Here is an 18,833-nt window from a genome sequence, read left to right as displayed (position 1 = left end):
CAGCACTGGCTCGTTACTTTAATCAAGTCAGCGTAGTCCATCCCAGATTCATTGCGTATGGGCTGGACTTATAGCACATGTGTAGTGAAGTTGGGTTTTACTACACTGGCTTCACTGAATAACTGCGCAGCCACCAAGAGCTTCAAACCAAGCTGAGTATACAGTGGGTAAGGAAAGTATCCAGACCCCTTTAAATTTGTCACACTTTGTTTCATTGCAGATAATTGGATCAAAGATCAAGATCTTTCAATGCATTCTATCTTGACAGAGAAAAAATGAAATGTAGATATTTTTGCTAATTTATTAAACAGGAAATATTAAATGGTCATAAGTATTCAGACCCTTTGCCGTGACTCTCATATTTAACTCATATGCTGTCCATTTCCTTCTAAACCTCCTTGAGATGGTTCTACTCCTTCATTAGAGTCCAGCTGTGTTTAATTAAACCGATTGGACTTGATTAGGAAAGGAACACACCTGTCTATATAAGACATCATAGTGCATGTCAGAGCACATGAGAATCATGAGGCCTAAGGAACTGCCCAAGGAGCTCAGGCAAGGTTGAAAAAGAATTTCTGAAGCACTTAATGTTCCATAGAGCACGGTGGCCTCCATAATCTTAAATGAAAGTTTGGGATAACCACAACTCTTCCTTGACGTTGCCGCTCAGCCAAACTAAGCAATGGTGGGAGAAGAGCCTTGGTGAGAGAGGTAAAGAAGAACCCCAAGATCACTGTGGGTGGGAGAATGTTCCACAAGGTCAACTATCACTGCAGCCTCCACCAGTTGAGGCTTTAGGGCAGAGTGTGCCGACAGAAGTCCAATACACTAAAACACCAGGCCAAAAGGACTCTGACAGGTGCCCTCACTTCTTCATCTACTAAAGTACTAAAATGGTTGCTCATTTGTTCTATTGAAAGCAATAATCTTTACCCTGTGGTGCAGCGATTCTAGAAGAGAGGAATGTCAGCAGTATATCTGGTACGCCATCCTTATTTACATCAAACACCTCCAGCGGAGAGGAAAATTCTGGAAAACACAACATAAAAATACTAAGGTATAAGACAACATTATTGTTTTTAAAACAGGAGTTTATTTTACAGATCTTTCACATCTGTCACAGTGGAATGATTTTTGACACTTTTTCAGGATTTTTTCCTCTGTTCATAAAATGAAAGGGTCAGTTCTCATTTGCATAGAAATAAATTAGGGAACTAATTACAGGCAGCCCCCGGGTTACATACAAGATAGGGACTGTAGGTTTGTTCTTAAGTTGAATTTGTATGTAAGTCGAAACTGTATATTTTATCATTGTAGTTCCCGACAATTTTTTTTTTGCCCCAGTGACAATTGGAGTTTCAAATTTTTTTGCTGTAATAGGACCAAGAATTATCAATAAAGCTTCATTACAGACAATTTTAAGCTGATTATTGCAGTCTGGGACTATTTTAAAGCATCCAGAGAGCTTCACCAGAGGTCACAGTGGGCAGAGGGGTCTGTCTGTAACTATGGGTTGTCTGTAAGTCGGGTGTCCTTAAGTAGGGGACCGCCTGTAAAACATATGATACACAGATTATTAGTATCTGTGCCCTGGCAGAACAATGATGGTGCCGTCTGATCTGCTTCTATAGCAACCCTGACTGAGGTTATATATATTCTGATCTGCAGTATATTACTACTTGCGGGACAGGGTACTGTATGCCTGCAGTCACATGACTGATGCCATATTTAGTTTTATACAGAACTAATGCAGCTCATACCTCTATACAGGTAATTAGAGAGATCTATTAAGAATATGATCTGCATTAGATAATATCACAAAATGTCCTATTAAATCAACAAACAAATTACATCATGAGAACTGTAATACCCCCTTAAAGGGTGTAAGAGTCATTGCTATACTATAAAGAACTATAATACCCCCTTAAAGGGTGTAAGAGTCATTGCTATACTATACTATAAAGAACTATAATACCCCCTTAAAGGGTGTAAGAGTCATTGCTATACTATACTATAAAGAACTATAATACCCCCTTAAAGGGTGTAAGAGTCATTGCTATACTATACAGAACTATAATACCCCCTTATAGGGTGTAAGAGTCATTGCTATACTATACTATAAAGAACTATAATACCCCCTTAAAGGGTGTAAGAGTCATTGCTATACTATACAGAACTATAATACCCCCTTATAGGGTGTAAGAGTCATTTCTATACTATACTATAAAGAACTATAATACCCCCTTAAAGGGTGTAAGAGTCATTGCTATACTATACAGAACTATAATACCCCCTTATAGGGTGTAAGAGTCATTGCTATACTATACAGAACTATAATACCCCCTTATAGGGTGTAAGAGTCATTGCTATACTATACAGAACTATAATACCCCCTTATAGGGTGTAAGAGTCATTGCTATACTATACTATAAAGAACTATAATACCCCCTTATAGGGTGTAAGAGTCATTGCTATACTATACTATAAAGAACTATAATACCCCCTTATAGGGTGTAAGAGTCATTGCTATACTATACTATACTATAAAGAACTATAATACCCCCTTAAAGGGTGTAAGAGTCATTGCTATACTATACAGAACTATAATACCCCCTTATAGGGTGTAAGAGTCATTGCTATACTATACTATAAAGAACTATAATACCCCCTTATAGGGTGTAAGAGTCATTGCTATACTATACAGAACTATAATACCCCCTTATAGGGTGTAAGAGTCATTGCTATACTATACTATAAAGAACTATAATACCCCCTTATAAGGTGTAAGAGTCATTGCTATACTATACTATAAAGAACTATAATACCCCCTTATAGGGTGTAAGAGTCATTGCTATACTATACTATACTATAAAGAACTATAATACCCCCTTAAAGGGTGTAAGAGTCATTGCTATACTATACAGAACTATAATACCCCCTTATAGGGTGTAAGAGTCATTTCTATACTATACTATAAAGAACTATAATACCCCCTTAAAGGGTGTAAGAGTCATTGCTATACTATACAGAACTATAATACCCCCTTATAGGGTGTAAGAGTCATTGCTATACTATACTATAAAGAACTGTAATACCCCCTTAAAGGGTGTAAGAGTCATTGCTATACTATACTATAAAGAACCATAATACCCCCTTATAGGGTGTAAGAGTCATTGCTATACTATACTATAAAGAACCATAATACTCCCTTATAGGGTGTAAGAGTCATTGCTATACTATACTATAAAGAACCATAATACTCCCTTATAGGGTGTAAGAGTCATTGCTATACTATATTCTATCCTGCTGGATATATTTACAGTACACACCACTCCACAGTGTACATAACATCAGAATGGAAACAATGCTAAAATATGCATTTACATAAGCAAGAAGTATGCCATATGCCCGGCTCCAGCATGCACATGCAGGGGGTATTCTGGGGCCCCTAATGTCAGAGCAGGGAGTCCATGTGCATGCAATAGGCATGAAGGTCTCACGGGCCCCAAGCAATAGCATAAGTTGATGGTTAAAGCTACCCCTGTACACATTAAAGGAGGCTTTCGGTATTGGTATAGGAACCAGGTCCTATGTTTTTCTGATGCAGCTGGATATGCATTTTTTCCATGATCTGTTGGCTCTTTTCACACAGATTTATGATTTACGAGAGAAAATACTAAAAAATAAATGCTAAAAGGTTTACAGAGTTTTGTAAAAATAAAATTGAAAGCTTTCAGAGGCTTGTCAGCCGCATCTTCTAACCCTTTATGTGCATTTGAAATCCAAATGTTATATTTCTCATTGCACAAGCATCGCTTACCTGTGTCATAGCCAACATGGAGCGTCCACATGCTGTGCTGACCGCTCATAGGGCAGGGGATGAGGAAAGCGCACACAAGCACCATTACCATGGACACCACGACTGTCAGGAGGAACACCGTGGTCCGCACATACGACAAGAGAGAGGATGGCGGCTTGAGTTCTGGTTCCAGGGCTCCTGAGGTAGACAGTCCATCCTGTTTATTATCTACTGGTCGCTGTAGGACCCTCTTTGGCATTCCTTCAATATCCGAGTCATGATCCTGGGAGGCCCCTCGAGAGCCCTTTCCATTCTGGACACCGTTTTGCTGGATGTTAATAACAAGGTCATCTTCACTCTCATCGCTATCGGCCTGGGTGAGAGGGTCGTACTCTCTGGGGTCATGGGACTTCTTCCCTGAAAAACAGCAGGCAGGTGTGAGTGTCATTATACCACCATTTTCACTACTACTTCGACTGATACTTACTGTATCCTTGGGACCAAAACAAGTAGGAAGGATTTAGTTTTACCCTGTGCACCATGCTGAACAGTCTGAACATAATGACTCACTCAAAGCACGTACACCTTCAGTACAGGAGAAACACGAGGCAGAGAGGGCGAGTAATCCAAAATAATCCAGAACACTCTCCCTATCACTGCTCAGCTCAAGCACTCACCTGCAGATCTGGTTTTACAAACAAAAGTATATTTAGAAAGTTTCTACATTTGTATTGCCTGCAGCGTAATATGGCCAAGCCGGAATGTCCTAACTACTTGTAGTTGTAATATTGTGCAGCCAGCATGTCCTTACTACTTGTAGTTGTAATATTGTGCAGCCAGCATGTCCTTACTACTTGTAGTTGTAATATTGTGCAGCCAGCATGTCCTTACTACTTGTAGTTGTAATATTGTGCAGCCAGCAAGTCCTTACTACTTGTAGTTGTAATATTGTGCAGCCAGCATGTCCTTACTACTTGTAGTTGTAATATTGTGCAGCCAGCATGTCCTTACTACTTGTAGTTGTAATATTGTGCAGCCAGCAAGTCCTTACTACTACTTGTAGTTGTAATATTGTGCAGCCAGCAAGTCCTTACTACTTGTAGTTGTAATATTGTGCAGCCAGCAAGTCCTTACTACTTGTAGTTGTAATATTGTGCAGTCAGTGTGTCCTTACTACTTGTAGTTGTAATATTGTGCAGCCAGCAAGTCCTTACTACTTGTAGTTGTAATATTGTGCAGCCAGCAAGTCCTTACTACTTGTAGTTGTAATATTGTGCAGCCAGCATGTCCTTACTACTTGTAGTTGTAATATTGTGCAGCCAGCATGTCCTTACTACTTGTAGTTGTAATATTGTGCAGCCAGCATGTCCTTACTACTTGTAGTTGTAATATTGTGCAGCCAGCAAGTCCTTACTACTTGTAGTTGTAATATTGTGCAGCCAGCATGTCCTTACTACTTGTAGTTGTAATATTGTGCAGCCAGCATGTCCTTACTACTTGTAGTTGTAATATTGTGCAGCCAGCAAGTCCTTACTACTACTTGTAGTTGTAATATTGTGCAGCCAGCAAGTCCTTACTACTTGTAGTTGTAATATTGTGCAGCCAGCAAGTCCTTACTACTTGTAGTTGTAATATTGTGCAGTCAGTGTGTCCTTACTACTTGTAGTTGTAATATTGTGCAGCCAGCAAGTCCTTACTACTTGTAGTTGTAATATTGTGCAGCCAGCAAGTCCTTACTACTTGTAGTTGTAATATTGTGCAGTCAGTGTGTCCTTACTACTTGTAGTTGTAATATTGTGCAGTCAGCGTGTCCTTACTACTTGTAGTTGTAATATTGTGCAGCCATCATGTCCTTACTACTTGTAATATTGTGCAGCCAGTGTGTCCTTGCTACTTGTAATATTGTGCAGCTAGCTTGTCCTTACTACTTGTAGTTGTAATATTGTGCAGCCAGTGTGTCCTTACTACTTGTAATATTGTGCAGCCAGTGTGTCCTTGCTACTTGTAATACTGTGCAGCTAGCTTGTCCTTACTACTTGTAGTTGTAATATTGTGCAGCCAGCATGTCCTTACTACTTGTAGTTGTAATATTGTGCAGCCAGCATGTCCTTACTACTTGTAGTTGTAATATTGTGCAGCCAGCATGTCCTTACTACTTGTAGTTGTAATATTGTGCAGCCAGCAAGTCCTTACTACTTGTAGTTGTAATATTGTGCAGCCAGCATGTCCTTACTACTTGTAGTTGTAATATTGTGCAGCCAGCAAGTCCTTACTACTTGTAGTTGTAATATTGTGCAGTCAGTGTGTCCTTACTACTTGTAGTTGTAATATTGTGCAGCCAGCAAGTCCTTACTACTTGTAGTTGTAATATTGTGCAGCCAGCAAGTCCTTACTACTTGTAGTTGTAATATTGTGCAGTCAGTGTGTCCTTACTACTTGTAGTTGTAATATTGTGCAGTCAGCGTGTCCTTACTACTTGTAGTTGTAATATTGTGCAGCCATCATGTCCTTACTACTTGTAATATTGTGCAGCCAGTGTGTCCTTGCTACTTGTAATATTGTGCAGCTAGCTTGTCCTTACTACTTGTAGTTGTAATATTGTGCAGCCAGTGTGTCCTTACTACTTGTAATATTGTGCAGCCAGTGTGTCCTTGCTACTTGTAATACTGTGCAGCTAGCTTGTCCTTACTACTTGTAGTTGTAATATTGTGCAGCTAGCTTGTCCTTACTACTTGTAATACTGTGCAGCCAGCGTGTCCTTACTACTTGTAGTTGTAATATTGTGCAGTCAGTGTGTCCTTACTACTTGTAATACTGTGCAGCCAGCGTGTCCCTACTACTTGTAGTTGTAATATTGTGCAGCCAGCGTGTCCTTACTAATTGTAGTTGTAATATTGTGCAGCTAGTTTGTCCTTACTACTTGTAATACTGTGCAGCTAGCTTGTCCTTACTACTTGTAGTTGTAATATTGTGCAGCTAGCTTGTCCTTACTACTTGTAATATTGTGCAGCCAGCGTGTCCTTACTACTTGTAGTTGTAATATTGTGCAGCCAGCGTGTCCTTACTACTTGTAGTTGTAATATTGTGCAGTCAGTGTGTCCCTACTACTTGTAGTTGTAATATTGTGCAGCCAGCGTGTCCTTACTACTTGTAGTTGTAATATTGTGCAGCCAGCGTGTCCTTACTACTTGTAGTTGTAATATTGTGCAGTCAGCGTGTCCCTACTACTTGTAGTAATAATTGATGTAGAAAAGGAGAAGAGAGCTGGAACTCACCACTTAAAATGTCTTGACTTAATTTCTTCTTTAAAAAGACCATATACAAGCAAGACAGGGAGTGATATTATTTGCAGGACAAAGAACAGTGTGAAGGACGACTCATTTTGCGCTGCTAAAATGAATATGTTCTTTTGAAAGAAGAAATTCCAGCTCTCTTCTACTTTTCTATAAAGTCTGTTTTTTACTGCATGAGTTAGAGCACCGCCACTATAAAGTGCCACAAGCCGTGTATACGAAAAAGCCCTTAAATACCATATATATGCTCCACATATCGGCCTTTTGCTTCACTCCCATAAGTAGTTATAATATTGTGCAGCTAGCATGTCCTTACTACTTGTAGTAATAATATTATGAAGACAGCATGTCCTTTTATTATATGACCCCCTCATCACCCTTATTATTGTGGCCCCCTATAAGCCCCCCCCCACTATAAATAAAAAATAATAATAAACACCAGATACACACCTCTCCCTTATCCCCAACAGCTCTCCTCTTCTTCTCTGTTGCTGCTATGTGTTGTGATGACGGCAGACATGAAGACATCATTGCATCACTCCTGATGGCCACACAGCTGAAGCAGGGCAACAGGGCTCTCTGTACCATCATCTTGTTCAACTCCCTCTGTGTCTGAACTACTTGTAGTTATGATATGTTGCTGCCTTACTACTTGTAGTAATAATACTCCAGCATGTCCTTATTAGTTGTAGTAATAATATTGTGAAGCCACCATGTCCATATATCTTTATAACCCCTCATCAACCCCTATTATTGTGATGATAGCAGACATGATGACAATATCACATCACACCTGCAGGCCACACAGCTGCAGCAATTTTGCTTATGCAATGTGTTCATATCTACAGACAACATTATTTTAGTGAAAGTTGGGAAAAATATAAGAGACCCCATTTTAGCAAAACTCAAGGTTCAATTCAATTTTGGTGGAATTGCCTAGTAGTCTGAAATCTAGTAACATCAACCTTTTTCCTATACTGCACATTGTAGCATGGAAAGAGGGCATCTCCCATACGACATGGGGAATTGATGGCATTGGGATGGTTTGGCCATAGAAGCTGTACTCCTGTACTGTGCTAGCTGTAATATCCACTGAGTATCTTACTGTGTATACACAAAACAGTGCACTAAACCAGCAACTTCCACGTTTTCAGATGTGAAGACGTGTCTTCTAGCAGACTGGAATTCTTCACTTATTTTAGAAACCAGGCCGGGTCTGCAAAGGGATTAAACTTACAGTCTTACAGTGGATGTCTTGTTCCTGCAAAGTCCTTATCTGCAATAGGTAAGTATCACCTTACAGTATCACAATAGCTTCATTATAGAGGCTAATAAGAGTAATGGTCCCATGCTATGATCTATTACTTGCAAAAGTCAAAAAAAGAAGTTTGTAGTTTGTGTGTGCTCACCCTTCCAAAGGGACGTCTAGGTACAAGGCCGTGCTGGATGAAATTTCCGCTTGGTCCGGGTCCAAGGTACAGGACAGTAAGGAAAGTGAAAAAATAAAAAAGTTGTATCCGCACTGGCAACTGTTAAAAATTAAGGAGTTCTTCCAATTTTATTAACATCTAATTTAAAAGTGACATCACAAAAAGAGAAAGGGGAGAAGGAAAGGTCTGGTAACGCGTTTCGGACAAGAAAAGTCCTTAATCATACCCATTGACACAGAACTCCAGAGTGCTTTAAATAATGGAGGAGGACGCCACCGGAAGCCGGGAGGTAGGCGTGATGGAGGTGTGTATGTGAGTGAACATGAGGCCGGTCATGTGATATTGTGTGGGCGTATCATGATGACATAACTCGGAAAAAGAAAAAGAAAAACAGGGAACAAAACGTAAGTTACAAAATGTATAAAATACAATGTAATAATTAAAGGGGAATTATGCAAGAAAATCAATATATAAACATGAGGTCATTTCTATAATTTAGACCTTTGGGAAAACGTGTGTCCAACTGCATAATCCAAAAGGCTTCCCGCATATGGAGTTTTTTCTTATGATCTCCTCCACGGTTATTGGCAGGAACCTGTTCAATAGCTGTAACACTCATGTGTTTAAGAGATCCCCCGTGTGCATCCCGAAAGTGTTTGGATGCTCCGGAGACATTACGTGAACTAGTAATGTTGTCTGGATTTGCTCCGGTGATATGTTCCGCTATGCGGTTTTTGAGTTTTCTGGTAGTACAACCAGTATATTGTAATTTACATTGTGTGCACGTAATTAAGTACACTAAGTATGTGGTTTCACAGTTGAGATGCTTACGTATGGGGTAGGTTTGACCCGTGGAAAGAGATGTAAAGGTGGAGGTCTTATGTAAATATTTACAGAGGTTACATCTGTTACGCCCGCAGCATGTGCTACCTTTATAGCTTAGCCATGTTTTTCTATGTTGGTGGACAGAGAAAGAATTAGGGGAAAGTATGCCACCCAAAGTGGGTGCTCTGGTGGAAACACAACGTATGCCTTTCTTTAGTAAGTTGTCCAATGTATTGTCCTGATATAGGATAGGTAAGTATTTTTTTACAATATTTGTAATCTCACAGAATTGAGGACTGTACTGAGTGGAAAAAACTGGTATGTCAACAGATTTAGGTTGCGGGGCTTTATCGAGAAGATAATGTGAGCGATTTTTGCTGTCAGTTATATTGCGGGCTCTGCGACATAGTTTTGGGCCGTAGCCTCTTTTGCTCAATCTAGCCGAGATGACCTCACATTCTGCATTATATGATTCAAGGGTGGATGAGGCCCTTTTGGCCCTAATGTATTCCCCAATAGGTAAATTTTTAATGGTATGTTGGGGGTGGCAGCTATCCGCTCTTAAGGATGTGTTACCTGATGTTGGTTTACGATATAATTTGGTAGTGATGCTAGAATTGACGGCATAGCCCATTAATAAAATGTCAAGGAAGGAAATGCATTGGGAATGATGGTCAGAGGTAAATGTGAGATTATACTCATTATTGTTAAGGTAATGCATAAAATCGACGGCTGCCTCCTCACCCCCAAGCCAGATGAGGAGGCAGTCGTCGATGTACCTTCCGTACCAACAAATATGATCTTTGTGGGGATTAGTGACAGCAAAAAGATGTTCCTCCTCCCACATGGCCATGTACAAATTGGCCAATGTGGGGGAGAAGCAAGCCCCCATTGGGCAGCCAATTTTCTGTAGAAAAAATTGGTTATTAAAGGTAAAAAATTATTATGCAATAAAAAATATAGAATGTCCACAATATAGTCCTGTAAAATACAAGAGAAAGTACTGAATTTACGTAAGTGCGATGCAACGGCCCTGCACGCTCCAGAGTGAGGAATGGAGGTGTACAGGGCCGCTACATCGCAAGTCAACCAACTGTGTTGTGTTGACCAGGGCAAATCATTCATGGCTCGTAACAAAGTTTTACTGTCTCGGATATAACCGGGTAGTCTGGTTACAAAAGGTTGCAACAAATTGTCCAGCCAAGACCCCAGTCTTTCCAGAAGGGAACCCATACCAGATACAATAGGTCTAAATTTGGGTGGGAACGATCCTTTATGTGTCTTGGGTAGTAAGTAGAAATTGGGACATACAGGATCCGAGGGTATGAGAGAATCCGCAGTAGTTTGGTCAAAAATACCCAGAATGACTCCTTCTTCCAATAATTTCTTGAGGTTAGTCTGAATTTGAGTAGTTGGATTGGTAGGTAATTTCAAGTAAGTTGAGTCGTCTTCCAACATTTTGTTGGCTTCCATGAGATAAAGATCTTTGTCCAACACTACTATTGATCCTCCTTTGTCCGAAGGGCGAATTTCGATATACGGATTTTGTTTTAGAGTAGTAATTGCTTTTCTCTCTGAGATGGTAAGGTTGTCAATAGCTTTAGAGTCATGACAGAATTTGTCGTGTAAGATTTTTAGATCTCTTTCTATTAGATTTTGATATGTATCCATTTCAGAAGTCCTTGAGTTTATGGGATAGAAGGATGGATTTCTTCTTTTTATGAAATTGGTGGTGTCGTGTATTTCAACATCGGGAATACGATCGGAATTGAATTCAGTTTGTAAGTCGATTAATTGACAAATGTTATATTGAAGATTGAAATCCATATTTAAGGAGAAGGGGTCTTTGCCCAATGTATTTATATAGACATTTCTGTCAACCAAATTCTCGATGTCCGTTGTAATAGAAAGATCTTTGTCTTGACTGAAATGTCTTTTGACAGTTAAAAGTCTGACAAATTTGTTGACGTCACATAATGTTCTAAAAAGATCGAAATTTTTTGTAGGGGCATAGCCCAAGCCCTTGATAAGGAGATCATATTGGGATTTATTAATGATGCAAGCTGAAAGATTCACTACATCACACTTAGTTGTGTTGGACTCTGTTGTTATTTCTTGTTCGTTTGTCTGGTCGTATATATGATATTTTCGTTTGTTGTGTTTTTTCCCCGCCCTCCTTGTTTTTTTGTAGTATTTTTTAGGATGGTCGGGGGTGGACCGTTTTTTGGAAGAGTTGTGTTCAATTGTGTGATGTTGCCATCTGTACACGTAGCCATGGAATCTAGATTGGTGTCCGACTCATATTCTGAGGAAGAAAAAGTAACATGACTAGGAGTATAATTTTTGCGTCTACGGGTTCTAGAAGAGGATCTGTGTCGTTTCTGTTGATCTTTGATTGTACTATAAACATTGTTCGACATATAGTCATAATAATCTCGATTAAATTTGGATTTCTTGATGTCCATAATTTCCGATTCCAATTTGTTCAGATTATCTTGTATTTTTGAGGTTATGTCCTGAAATTTATCCATGGGAACAGTTTCTGTCAGAGATGTTCTGATTTTATCAATATTAACTTGAGTTTCTTTAAGTAGAATTTTCTCTTGATCAATGATTAATGTCATTAGTTTCAAAGAACATTCCGATAGAGCATTGTTCCAAGCATCCATGAATGGTTGTCCATAGTCTGTGGTCGGAAACTTTTTGATACGTAGACCTCTGGGGATCATGGATTTATCCACATAGTTTTGTAGAGTAGTCAGATTCCACCACAATTTCAGACGTTGTGTCAAAGATTTGTCCAGACTTTTGGTTAGATCACGTATATTATTTTCAGTATCTCTGGTTCTTTCATCCATATTGAAGATTTGTGTGACTTTATTAAGACGTGTGGGATTGTATAAAAAGTCATCGTTCTCCTCCGCGGGCGGTGTTGGGTTAGGTGTGTCCTCCATATTATAAAAAATATTATTTCTTATTAGTAGACAAATAGATAACGTCCCATGTAACAAGAAAAAGGGAAAAGAAGTGGAAAAATAATGTAGAAAAAACACTCCTGCTATATGTTTAGTACGGAGCCGTTAGTAGGGCAATTTATGGAAGGGGAGCAAAAATTGTTTTTTATTGCATAATAATTTTTTTACCTTTAATAACCAATTTTTTCTACAGAAAATGGGCTGCCCAATGGGGGCTTGCTTCTCCCCCACATTGGCCAATTTGTACATGGCCATGTGGGAGGAGGAACATCTTTTTGCTGTCACTAATCCCCACAAAGATCATATTTGTTGGTACGGAAGGTACATCGACGACTGCCTCCTCATCTGGCTTGGGGGTGAGGAGGCAGCCGTCGATTTTATGCATTACCTTAACAATAATGAGTATAATCTCACATTTACCTCTGACCATCATTCCCAATGCATTTCCTTCCTTGACATTTTATTAATGGGCTATGCCGTCAATTCTAGCATCACTACCAAATTATATCGTAAACCAACATCAGGTAACACATCCTTAAGAGCGGATAGCTGCCACCCCCAACATACCATTAAAAATTTACCTATTGGGGAATACATTAGGGCCAAAAGGGCCTCATCCACCCTTGAATCATATAATGCAGAATGTGAGGTCATCTCGGCTAGATTGAGCAAAAGAGGCTACGGCCCAAAACTATGTCGCAGAGCCCGCAATATAACTGACAGCAAAAATCGCTCACATTATCTTCTCGATAAAGCCCCGCAACCTAAATCTGTTGACATACCAGTTTTTTCCACTCAGTACAGTCCTCAATTCTGTGAGATTACAAATATTGTAAAAAAATACTTACCTATCCTATATCAGGACAATACATTGGACAACTTACTAAAGAAAGGCATACGTTGTGTTTCCACCAGAGCACCCACTTTGGGTGGCATACTTTCCCCTAATTCTTTCTCTGTCCACCAACATAGAAAAACATGGCTAAGCTATAAAGGTAGCACATGCTGCGGGCGTAACAGATGTAACCTCTGTAAATATTTACATAAGACCTCCACCTTTACATCTCTTTCCACGGGTCAAACCTACCCCATACGTAAGCATCTCAACTGTGAAACCACATACTTAGTGTACTTAATTACGTGCACACAATGTAAATTACAATATACTGGTTGTACTACCAGAAAACTCAAAAACCGCATAGCGGAACATATCACCGGAGCAAATCCAGACAACATTACTAGTTCACGTAATGTCTCCGGAGCATCCAAACACTTTCGGGATGCACACGGGGGATCTCTTAAACACATGAGTGTTACAGCTATTGAACAGGTTCCTGCCAATAACCGTGGAGGAGATCATAAGAAAAAACTCCATATGCGGGAAGCCTTTTGGATTATGCAGTTGGACACACGTTTTCCCAAAGGTCTAAATTATAGAAATGACCTCATGTTTATATATTGATTTTCTTGCATAATTCCCCTTTAATTATTACATTGTATTTTATACATTTTGTAACTTACGTTTTGTTCCCTGTTTTTCTTTTTCTTTTTCCGAGTCATGTCATCATGATACGCCCACACAATATCACATGACCGGCCTCATGTTCACTCACATACACACCTCCATCACGCCTACCTCCCGGCTTCCGGTGGCGTCCTCCTCCATTATTTAAAGCACTCTGGAGTTCTGTGTCAATGGGTATGATTAAGGACTTTTCTTGTCCGAAACGCGTTACCAGACCTTTCCTTCTCCCCTTTCTCTTTTTGTGATGTCACTTTTAAATTAGATGTTAATAAAATTGGAAGAACTCCTTAATTTTTAACAGTTGCCAGTGCGGATACAACTTTTTTATTTTTTCACTTTCCTTATGATCTATTACTACCGCTATACAACATCAAATATTAATACAAGAAAAATATACATACTGTAATGCTCATAAAGTACAAAACTAATAATATTTTAATGGACTTTAACTAATAAATGCAAAGAACATGGCAAAATCTGTTCATATCCCTGAGATTAAATAGTAGGGTCTGTGACTAGCTTTAGCTTCGGGCAAAAAATACATTTCCCAAAACTGATTGCACTTGTTCTCACATCTGCGCCAATGCCCAATTCTTCGCTATATAATATCAAACAGCTGTGCCACACATGTGCAGCCAGTCTGTGTTGGATTTGTCCATAGGCTTTGCATATACAGAAACTCAACACAGTACATTAGCACATGATTGCTGATGCTCCATACATATAGCAGGGCTCTAGCAAGACCTCCGGCTCAGACACGACCCTTGCATCTCACAGCAGACAGCTCAGTCTGATAAAGCTCAGTTCTGCTGCTTCCTCTCCCATGTTTAGCAGAGTGGATCGATAAAAGACAAGATCCTGTGATAAATATCTTACCCAGTTTGTAAATCAGTAGGAGAGGGCAGAACCTCCTGCCATTACCTATAAACATAGTAGCTATGCAGCGAGAGGGGAGAAGGGAGAAAGCAGGAGCTGTGCTAGTATATGTGTGATCCAATCAGCCAAAACTCTGAATGTAGAAGGGGCTGAATTTGGGAATAATCAGGGTTTCTGCTTAGGAAGTGGATTATATGAGTTAGAACTATTGGTGGGGGGTATAATATGAGGGGAAGCAGCGGAGTGGGTATTATATAAGGGAGAGCTAAGTTACTGAGGGGATACAATATGAGGAGGGCAACAATGTGAGGAAGAGCTGGGGGAGTAACAATGTGAGGGGGAGGAGGAGACCACAATGTGACAGGGAGCTGGGGGGGGGACAATTTGAGGGCAAAGGGGGAATTTTACTTTTTAGAGTTAAAGTAAATGGCGGATCAAAAGGCATTGCTTATGGCAAAAAAAAAGGATTCTGCACCACATGTTTTGTCCCTCTTTCGCTATTGAAAAAGTTGGGAGATATGAACATGCCCTAAAGAAGGGGACAAGTGCAACATAAAATGTCATTTTGTCTGACAGGTGACTACAGATGTAGATCAAAGAATGTAGATCAAAGGAACTACAATGCACCTACAAGATGAGCGCAGTAAGCCTCTAGGTAAAATAGGCAAAGGATAGCTGGACTCTGCTAGCAGCTACAGCATGTCAATCATGGCTGCCAGTTTTAAGTGCAGACTGTAACCTCTGTGATGTTTGAAGTTGAGAGCCATGAATGGGTCATGCAGATAAAAGCAGCAGCTACTTTTGGGTGATTTTTGCTTCTATGACTTGCAGAAGAGCATGCTGTCCCCCATGTGGCCTTGGCTGTATAAGAAGTCATAATCATAAGGAGCATTAGACCAGCAAGCAGTCAGGTGACACTTATCTAATAATGTCACACGCTTAGATCGGGGTGGAGTTTCTGGCAAGTACAGGACTGTATAGTGGAAACCTCTGAACTGCTAAAAAGACGCTGTATAACTGGTGATATACCTGCACATACAAGGGATAAATCTCTTTTGTTTAGCTGCCTCTACATCTGAGGAGGACATAAAAAACACCAACTGTGCACATCAAAAACAAACCACCCTCTGTACAGGACACACTGGAAAATACTAAGCAGAAAAATCTGCTCCAAAATGTCACTTTCATAAATTACTGAAGACACAAAGACACATCTGGTCCTTTACAGCTTTCACAGCAAATATACAGATACCGGTAATATCTGTGGAAAGTTACCAGGAAATGATCCATGTAAGCAAATATATATTTAGATATGTACACATAGATATACAAACCAAGTACACGGCTGAACTGCACTGGATGCTACACGCTGGTGTGTATAGGACACGCTACCACTCTTAGTATAATTTCATATGAATCTAAAATTCCCGCTGAATGTTTACAAATGAATTTGCAATTAGTTTCCTTTGTTTAACACCTTAAGGGCACCTCCTAAAATGGCTTTCAAGACACAGCGCCAAAATTCTATAACTTTTTAATTTTTGATCCCACATGGGCATAAAATGGCCTGTTTTTGTGGTACTTGTATTTTCCAATGGGTTAATTTTTATGGTAAATACTGGTCATTGACTCTGACCCCACAATTCTGTCCTGGTCACTCCAGCAGTGTTAAGCTATATTCCTTCCCAGTGCCTTATTCCTCTAATTTATAGCAGAGAAGCTTCACTCCTGAGCATGTACATAAAGTGCAGGGGTTCAGGGTGCACAATTCACATCACATGCAGCCTATCAAGCCATGAGTTGTGTTCCGCACCCTGCTGACAAGTCAGTCAGTCCAATGAGCTCTTCCATAACTGGCTGGGTAGTCCTCACTGCTCCCTGGTCCTCTCCTGACATTGGTTTTATGTCTCGAGGTCAGGACCCAGAGCAGAACTCCCCCAGGAGAGGACCCAAGAGTGATAAATACTTGCCAGCCGTACTGTACTGTTCTCGGGTCCTCTCCTAATCCTGGCACAGTTCTGCTCCGAGCCCTGATGTCGTCGAAACAACCAGCACAGGACACAAAGCAGAGCGGCACATTGAGAAAGAAGAAGCTGCAGCGTGCTGCAGGGAGGAGAGGGGAGCCAGAAAAGGAGAGCATGTATTTATTTTGTCTGCTCTGGGGTCTCCAGTATTATTAGTTTTATGTTCCAGAGGGTCTCTAGTATTTTAAGTTTGCAATGAGGTCTCCAGAACTATTTGTCTGCTCTGAGGCGTCTCCGATACTATTATTATCTGCTTGGGGGGGGAGCATTATTGTTGGTGCATTTAGGGTGCCAGTTACTTATGTTGCCCCTTAAAGTTGAGCAGTATGGAAATGTGGCCCTTGGACCAATAAATGTTGCTCATCCATGGCCTAAATCCTTAGATGAAGAATAGAACAGACATGTAGAGGAAATTTCATAATTTTTATAATGTATTATGTTTGTGGAGCCCTGTTTCACAGATCTGAGGGGGGAAAGAGAACTGTGAGGAGATGACTGCAAGGCTCATCTGCATGGCACAGGGCGATCACAGAATGATTATATCTGACCAGATGGGAAATATATCTTACATCCCTATTACATAGGGACCAAACTCCTTTTACAAGGGCAACAGGGACACCTAGATACATGCTGATTTATTAAAGGGGTTTCCCACTAATGCCTCATCCTCCTTCCACTGCATAGTGAAGTAGTGTCTGCTTTCTGGGGATGAGGGGGATAAAACTTTAAGACCCCCCCCCCCTCCCTCCCCAGTGATAAAAAAAAATTGTGAGTGCCCCATGTGAAATGGAGGGTATGTAGCGCAAGTTCAGCACTGCTCAATGTAGACAGCGACTGGGGGCAGACATCAATGGAGACAATGGTAGTTTTGGGGGTAGAGAGAAAAGCTGGAGGAGGGGCAGCGGATGTGGTGGTCAGAGAAAGCAGCTGGAGGGGCAGAGACCGCAGGTAGGGGTCAGAGTTCATAGTTGAGGGGGTCACAGATGACGTGAGCCCCCAGTAAGTGCTCCCCTATGGGCCTGCAGGCGGCTGCGCCATTGTATTCTACATGGACCCGTGTCCCATAGTGAGCGCAGAGACTTATCTCCCACCGTACATGGAGCAGCGCGCAGCATATGCTATCATAAAACACACCGCCTATTCTATAGGAAAGAGCTCCGTGCCCCGGCGCCTTCCCGGGCCGCTCCTTCTACACCCCGCCGAGCACAGGAAGCCAATCCCCGCACCGTTATACGAGCGCTCACCTGGCAGCTTCAGGGCTCTGGATAGCACCGTAGCCATACTCAATGGATGGATACTGCGCATGCGCGCCGCTACTCCTGCTGGGAGTTGTAGTTTGACAGTAGACAGGAAGTACAGTGAGGATCCAGATACCGCGGATAGCTGTATACTGATCCCCGTGTATGTGCTGCTGACATGGAGAGTAGGGAATGAGTTCTGTCATAACAGCAAAGGAATGGAAGCGAATACCTCAAACACATGGCCATATTTTTTATTTTTACAAACCATTTTTTATCATAAATGAAAAAAACACGTGAATATATTGAAAAACTGCATATTTCACTCTATTTTCCACATTATTGTACATTATTAATAGAAGTGATTCCTTGGTGCTGTACATTTGATTAGAGGTTCATATATATTAACCCCTTAATATACATAAGGCTTAATCCTTTTATAAAAAAAATCCAATAATTTTGTAATTTTTTTAAAAAAATGTTCCTATTTTCAAAGTTTGATGTTCTACTTTTTAGACAAAAAGTCACACCACAAAACTTTTGCTATTGGTCTTCTTTTTATTTCCATAATTTGTTTTACGTTTCCACTTTTTTAACAGATGTGAGAAGGTTTCAAGTTTTAGTAGCAACTTCTCAGAGATTTGATAAATACTACAATTTTAGTGACCAATTTCAGTTTGGAAGTGCCCTATAAATGCTTATGTACTATATACCCCACAAGTAACACCATTTTATGAACCTAACATCTCAAACTATTCAAATCAGCATTTGAGAAGTCTGTTAACCCTTTAATTCTTTCTCTGGAAACAAACAAAAATGGATTTAAAATTTTGACATTTCAATTTTTG

At 40.3% G+C, this 18,833-nt stretch overlaps 1 protein-coding gene across 2 annotated transcripts in view; it reads right to left on the bottom strand.

Moving 5' to 3' along the window:
* FAM234B (family with sequence similarity 234 member B) overlaps positions 1-18,088 on the bottom strand; it is a 31,997-nt gene extending 13,909 nt beyond the window's left edge. The window contains exons 1-3 of one of the 2 annotated variants that reach the window (XM_072129006.1): positions 17,992-18,088; positions 3,821-4,216; positions 934-1,029 (exon numbers count right to left, since the gene is read on the bottom strand). In XM_072129006.1, the coding sequence (XP_071985107.1) occupies positions 934-1,029; positions 3,821-4,216; positions 17,992-18,052 (553 nt within the window). In that variant the 5' untranslated portion in view covers positions 18,053-18,088. Of the gene's footprint in view, positions 1-933; positions 1,030-3,820; positions 4,217-4,286; positions 4,375-17,991 lie in introns of those variants that run through there. The other variant, XM_072129005.1, reaches the window with a different exon arrangement.
* Between the last annotated feature and the right edge of the window lie 745 nt (positions 18,089-18,833).

The sequence above is a fragment of the Engystomops pustulosus genome, chromosome 10, assembly GCF_040894005.1.
Source record: "Engystomops pustulosus chromosome 10, aEngPut4.maternal, whole genome shotgun sequence".
NCBI lineage: Eukaryota > Metazoa > Chordata > Amphibia > Anura > Leptodactylidae > Engystomops > Engystomops pustulosus.
This window is presented reverse-complemented; position numbering and strand designations above follow the sequence as displayed.